The 6,826-nt window shown below is 42.6% G+C and overlaps 1 protein-coding gene across 1 annotated transcript; it reads right to left on the minus strand.

Moving 5' to 3' along the window:
- Positions 1 to 344: 344 nt before the first annotated feature.
- On the minus strand, positions 345 to 5,920 carry tmem170a (transmembrane protein 170A). The gene is made up of 3 exons (XM_039807710.1): positions 5,679 to 5,920; positions 4,650 to 4,820; positions 345 to 2,165 (listed from the first exon to the last, which is right to left on the minus strand). The coding sequence occupies exons 1-3, from the start codon at positions 5,788 to 5,790 to the stop codon at positions 2,035 to 2,037; spliced, it is 414 nt and encodes a 137-aa protein (XP_039663644.1). The 5' UTR covers positions 5,791 to 5,920; the 3' UTR covers positions 345 to 2,034.
- Between the last annotated feature and the right edge of the window lie 906 nt (positions 5,921 to 6,826).

Raw genomic sequence — 6,826 nt, forward strand, 5'->3', positions numbered from 1 at the left:
TGCATATTTGTCTGGAGTTCTGCACCATTAAAGCGAGATTTGCTGAAGTCTGAGATGGCTAAGGAACTTTTTTGCTGACTTTTTCAGGGCTTTACGCAGACCAAATTGTATGTGAGAAGACTATATGAGACATGCAATAATACAGTCAAAATATTTGACCGTTTCACTTAAATAAAAGCATGTCAATAGACTCTACATTTCTGGCCCTGGATGTGACTCATTTCCCATTTTTAGTCAAGTTGATTTAGACACCCCTGCTCCAGCGGATTCACCTAGCCCCGTTTCTAGTCCAGAGAAGACATCAAAATTCAATGAAACCAAATGTGTATGGCTCATGCCAAATCATTTCTTGATGCAGTTTTTACAGAAGCAGCTTTTCATCAAGACAAAGATACAAAAATAAAATCAAAACCAATGGAAAAGTGACTCCTGTCACAACTGGCCAACAGTAAATACATTTCTGGTAGTGGCGTCAGCAGCTAGTGTAAATCACTACTAGAGTAAGTAGTTGTTAAAACAGAAACAGCATCATTTGTAAGCTCCATCTTTTTTCTCATACAGGTCAAAGTTGGACGTGTAGAGTTCACATTTGTCTGTATGCTGCACGGGATAGTGATTCAGAAGCACCTGTCGGCTACCAAAGCAACTAAAAGCAGCCACGGAGGACTGGGGGAATATGATGAGCCCGACAACTAACAACTGCACTTCTGTTCAATCATCGTATTACATTGTAATACATGTAGTGCAGAGAAATAAAAATAGCAAAACATATTTGGTCATAAAGATTAAAAAGCTACAAAGACCTGGAAATAATTTAGAATATATACAAATCAGTTCAGTGTCCCAAAATGACACACCTGTAAAAACATACTATCATTCAAAGAGAGAAAAGAAACGATCACAAACTCTTTTAGGGGGTTGTTTGGTAATCTGAGCGGACTGGTGTTCAAACATCACTCACAACCAAACCAACCAAGATGATGAGCAACTGAAGACATTCTATAGGCTGCATTTGCAGGGCAGAATAAAAAAAATAAAAATGTGTCCCATAAAAACATTACCCATAAAAACCTCTTCACTTGTAGGCTTGTCTGAAATAAATTGGCTGAGAAAGCTAGAAGGGAACATGTTGCAGGTGCTTCTAACTTATTAAGAATGAACAGTAACACACAGGCAGTCAGACCAGAATGAAAGGAGCAGGAGACCGTGTTAAAGAAAGACAGCCCTGAAGATAAACACCACTTTGGAAGTCAAAAAAAAGAAGTTAAGGCCTCGAGGGAAAAAAAGCCAGAATCTTGCATATAACCATCATCTTCCTGCCTGTTATTCGGTCTCTCGGCAGTCATTGCATGAGTCAAACTGTTGTCAGACCGATAGTGAAAAAGAGACACAGACACACAGACACACAGACACACACACACACACACACACCCCCTGAGAAAGGTTAGTGTCATCCTGCTGCTAAATTGCAACCCCGGCGATAGGGGAGAACAGCATCCTACTGCCTTCACACCACACAGGAAGAACTATTAATAATTATTTAATAATATTATTTAAAAATGCTGCTAACCCTGCGAGCGCATCTTCAATATATTTTAAAGATCAGAGAAAAGTGTATGTAGTGTGGTTAGCCTGTGATGTGAAAGCAGCATTGTGCTGTCCTGCAGTGGACATCTTTCAGAAGGCTTAGTGCTGCAAACACACACCTCCAGTTTACACAATGCTCTCTTTCTTTCATAGTTCAATCAAATCCGCTCTGGTCTTGGTCCGTCAGGAGGAAAATTACGTCATGTCCCGGGCCCTACTGGTTTACATGGGTACCGGGATTTGCCAGGGAGCTAGTCTTGTACCGTGTTAAACTCGGGTCCCGCCAAGAGAAGGTGCGACCGTCCGACTCAGCCGGCAGCATCGGGGCCAGCCAGCGAACCAGCCAGCGAGCCAACCAGCAGGCTAGCCAGCGAACCAGCCAGCGAACCAGCCAGCAGGCCAGCCAGCAGGCCAGCCAGCAGGCCAGCCAGGCAGGCTTCGGTGCTGCTAAAGGGTGGCAAGCACCCTGAAGAAGGAGATGATGAGGACACAGAAAGATTGTCCCACACCGAAAAATAGAGCCTCCAAAGACATCATCCTCTTTCCTGCAGCCTTGTACACACCTGCTATGGCTGCACCTTTAAAAAAAAAAAAACCGGCAAACACATTATTCAACAGATTTAAGGTTTAGTTTGACCTAATCGCTAAGGCTGTCCCTGGTTAGTCGACTAATCTGTAGGTTTTTTTTCTTCTAATCTGTCTCTTTTGCCTCCAGTGCGACTCTAGACTCCTAGTGAGAGAACCAAAGTGTCTCCCCTGTTCATTCTGACCACGTTGGGAAATCTGGAGCAGGAGAAGTTAACCCTCTCCTTGATTCCATGTTCGTTATGCAGAAGGAGAACCAGGAAATGAGTCGGGGGAAATGAATCGCTACCAAACCACGGCCGAGCGGACCAATCACAGTTGTTGCATTCTGCATCACCGCAACGTGTAGTTACATTTTTTGAGAGGTGACGTCAGACTACGGCGTAGGGTCGGTATCTCTGCATACCTGCGTCGGTAGCCACGTTGTAGATTTAACGCTGAAGCATAAATTAGCCATTAGTCGAGTAAGATTTCTTTAGTCGATAAGTCATTTTTTATGCTTTTTCATGCTTAATGATTTATTTCCAAGAAACTCCTGAGCACATCTCTGGTAAACACAATATTTATATTTAAAGTGGTGCTTTTTGCACGATTCATTATGGAGAAACTCAGTTTTACAGATATGACCATTAAATCAACTAATCAATTAGTCAATAAAATGGTATTAGTGTTAGTCGACTAATCAAGGACAGCCCTACTAATCTCTGATGAGACAGAAATCTTTTTACGCCACATTATCTTCCAAAAGTCAGGAAAACTGAATTGAGTAATGAATAGTTAAGTTAAATAATCACTCTTTGACAAACCCTTTTACTGTTACAAAATCACAGTTCACTAATATATAATCTGTCCTGACACGAGCACATTTTACTGGATTAGTATTGTCTAAATTAAACCTGAATGCCGATCTTCTCTGTCCTGCGTTTTGTCCACCTCAGCCTGCTAGTGTTGCAAATCTGCGGTCCTTTATGACAGCTGGGCACTACAGCGGAAGCATTTTATCTGAATATGAGAGTTAAAATGACCGTAGTACTTGTTAGAGCTGCAAAGATTAGTCCAGCGATATAGAAAAATAATCTCCAACTATTTTGAAAATCGTTAAGTGAAAGTAATTTTTCATGTTTCCCCCCGTTTTTACCTCTGACACCGAGGACACCGTTCTAGGGTTAACCTGACACCGTAATTTTAAGATGTTGTGTTTGTTTTTTGTTGAAGGGCGAGTTTGATAGTGTGTGTTGTTTGTTGTATGGTGTGTGTGGTTTTTTTTTTTGGAGGTGGGGGGGTGTGTGTGTGTGTGTGTTGTCCCCCGCCCACCGATCCCTAGGCCCTAGGAGGGCCTTCATTAACAAGGACGTGTGTGTACCGCAAACCCCGAGTGCCTAGTGGGAGACCAGTCTTCAGGCTCCCCGGAGCCAGTTTACAGCACATGCAGGAGACTTAGCCGCCCCGACCCCAAAGATCTTTTTTCACCTTTTAACCCCCCCCCCCCCCCCCCCCCCCCCCCCCCCCCCCCCCCCCCCCCCCCCCCAGCCTACAAGGGCAAGTTACTGTCGACAACGAGTGGCGGGTGGAAAGGAACAATGGGCTTTTCAAGGTTCCAGAGCTCCATCCCCCTCTAGTCGATAAGATGAAAGAATAAGATTAAAAGTTTTGAATACATTTGCCTGGGAAGGGTTAAAAAAAAAAAAAGAAAATGTGTTTTTTCCGGCTCTCAAATATGGAGATTCCCTCCTCTATATTTCCTGCTTTATATCATATTAAACTGAATATCTTGGGGAAAAGAAATGTAAAGTCATCAGTTTGGACTTTGAGATGGACATGTTTCACTATTTTGTGACATTTTATAGAATCAGAATCAGTTTAATTGTCACTAGCATAATACACACTCGGCATACATGGAAGCGAGATATCGTTCATAGATCATCGTATGTCAAAAAGAACAGGCACTAAACCATGAATCGAGAAAATAATCTGCAGATTATTCGATATGAAGTTAATAGTTTGTCACAGCCCTACTACAAGGGTTATTTTTTAGGGAATTAACACACACACACACACACACACACACGTGTGTATACGACTGGTAGTCACTCGTGTCAGACTAAAGCGTAGAGGGGAGCGCGCTTTTGCGGTGGCAGGGCCTCGTCTGTGGAACACCCTGCCTATAGAGATCAGAACGGCTCCCAACCTTGCCATCTTCAAGTCGTTGGTAAAAACCTATTTATTCTCATTAGCATATTGATCTCCTTTTTAGGTTGGTTCTTCTTTTTTATACTTGAGTCTGTGTTTTAAGGTTGCTCTTAGCTTTGCTGTTTTTATTTTGCGTTGTCTTGCTGGTTTTAATTTTCTTATATGCTTGCTCTGTAAAGCACTTTGGTCTGTCTAGTGGCTGTTTAAATGTGCTACATAAATAAATGAACTTGATAGATAGATAGATAGATAGATAGATAGATAGATAGATAGATCAGAAGACTTACTGGTGAGGACTCCCCCACAAACTGGTCCCACGACGCCCATGAGGAGGATGGCGATGGGAATAAATCGGGCCATCTTGTGCTGGCGCAGTGTGGCGAGGGCGAGCAGCGCTGCCGGCAGGTGGAAGACCAGAGAGGAGACCGCTGCCCACAGAAACACTCCGTACCACATCTCTAGAAAAACACACAAGCACGCAGACACACATCACTGCATGCCCATCAAAGTGCACGTTGTTTACAGGTCCACCGTGCACTAGGGCAATTCAATTAGGGCATTCAATTATTCATTAATGTGGCTTCCTGGCTCCTAGAGAAACGCTGGCGTCAGTGTCGGCGTTGCCAAATGTCTCCGTTTGCGGCTGTTGAGACTGAAACACAACCCCGCAGATTCCAAACCAAAACGGGTCAGAAGAGTTTCCAAATGTCTCTGGTTTACGGGCTCAGAAACGCCAGAGCAGGGGGAATGAGAGGGAGAAACACCACAAAAAGTGTCATGGTTAAATGTAATAACAGTTCAGAGCAACAGAAACACAGTAAGTTCCACATCTCACATGGCTATTCACACACACGAAAATACAAATAGAGGAGCTGTAAGAAACTAGTCTTTACTAAAAATGTTCCTACAGTAAACAGTAAAGTAACGTTACACACCTAAAATAGCTAAGAACATCGCAATCTTATAATAATCGAATATACACGCCGCGTTTAAACATGTTCACACATTTGTTACACATCGCTTTGGACAAGGTCCGACTATTAGGACAACCGTTGGGATGAAGCTGTAAGTTAGCTAGCTTCACGAATAAACACAGCACCTGGACAATGCTAACGCTAACAACCCAGCGTCCAACAACACTTAACGTTTACCTATTATAGGGATACATTTGAACGTTGCCATGTTCGTTAAAAGGGAAACACTAGACGCGACTTCATGCGATATTCATCCCCCGACAGTAACGTAGAGGTTTTCAGCACCGATACACAGTCTGTGTGTGTGTGTTATAGCTAACAAGCTACCAAACATCAGCCCACCTGAGAAGTCGTTGAGAGTGTCGTTGCCTCGGTGTGTGCCATTCTTTCTCGGCACTAAATTCAAACCGAGTATTTGCTTGACGAAGCCTATCTCGCTGTACCTATCCTGCATTACTCACACTGAAACTACACACCGCATCTATGAATCGAAGACGAGAGTCGGTGAGGGATTAGCTAAGACTCGGGGTCTGGTCTTGACGCAAGACTAGCTAGCATCAAGCTAGCTGTCAACATAACTTGTTTCGACGTCACCAAGCTCGACGTCCGACCCTATCTTACGGATGTATTTAAACCCAAGTTTGGTCTGTCAGGTAGTAGCGCGAACTCAAAACAAGCCCTCTGTACGGAACTAAACTTAAGCAGATCATAAAACTGCAGATTATGCAGAGTTAATATAATTGCTAGTGGTTAGTACGAATCCTCCTGAATGAGGTTAATTGGGTTTGCTGGATTTGTACATCGCTAGGAATTAGCCTGCCTGAGAGGCTAAATCCCGGGAACATTTAGCTCAGAGTAAAGGTGCATTTGAGACGATGAACTAAGTGGGACAAACGGCCATTATTAATAGGTCATTATTAATTAGTAATTAACCCAAATGCAAGTCTCCCCTCTTTCAAATGTTTGTTTCACTCCGTCACTCATAACCATAAATATGTTCTAGAGAAAGGTTTCTATGGATATTAGAATTCACATATTAACATAATTTGTATTTTTCTCATCCGTTTTAGATTGTAAGGACTTTGTGGTAAAAATAGAAGAGTAACATTAGGCTAATTGTAACTAGAGAAAGCAATTTCTGAGAGAGCTGCCCCCTCTTAGTTGATTAGTCTACCAATTTGTTGTTTTAGTTGGCTAAGCTTTCTTTAGTCGATAAGTCATTTGTTATGCTTTTTCATGCTGAATGACTAAACAAGATTTAAAGTGGTGCTTTTGCAAGATTCTTTGTGGAGAAACCCAGTTTAACAGACAGTAAATGGATGCAGTTATATAGCGCCTTTTCTAGTCCAAACAATCAGTGAAAGCGCACTGATAGGTCGATTAAACCGACTAGTCGACATAAGTTAGAATTTCTTTAGTCCAGGACAGCTCTAATTTCTGAAGAAATTGCAGTGTGAATGTTGACGCTCACAGCATTGCTGGCATACGTG

Source organism: Perca fluviatilis, chromosome 8 (assembly GCF_010015445.1).
Source record: "Perca fluviatilis chromosome 8, GENO_Pfluv_1.0, whole genome shotgun sequence".
In the NCBI taxonomy this organism is placed as follows: Eukaryota; Metazoa; Chordata; class Actinopteri; order Perciformes; family Percidae; genus Perca; species Perca fluviatilis.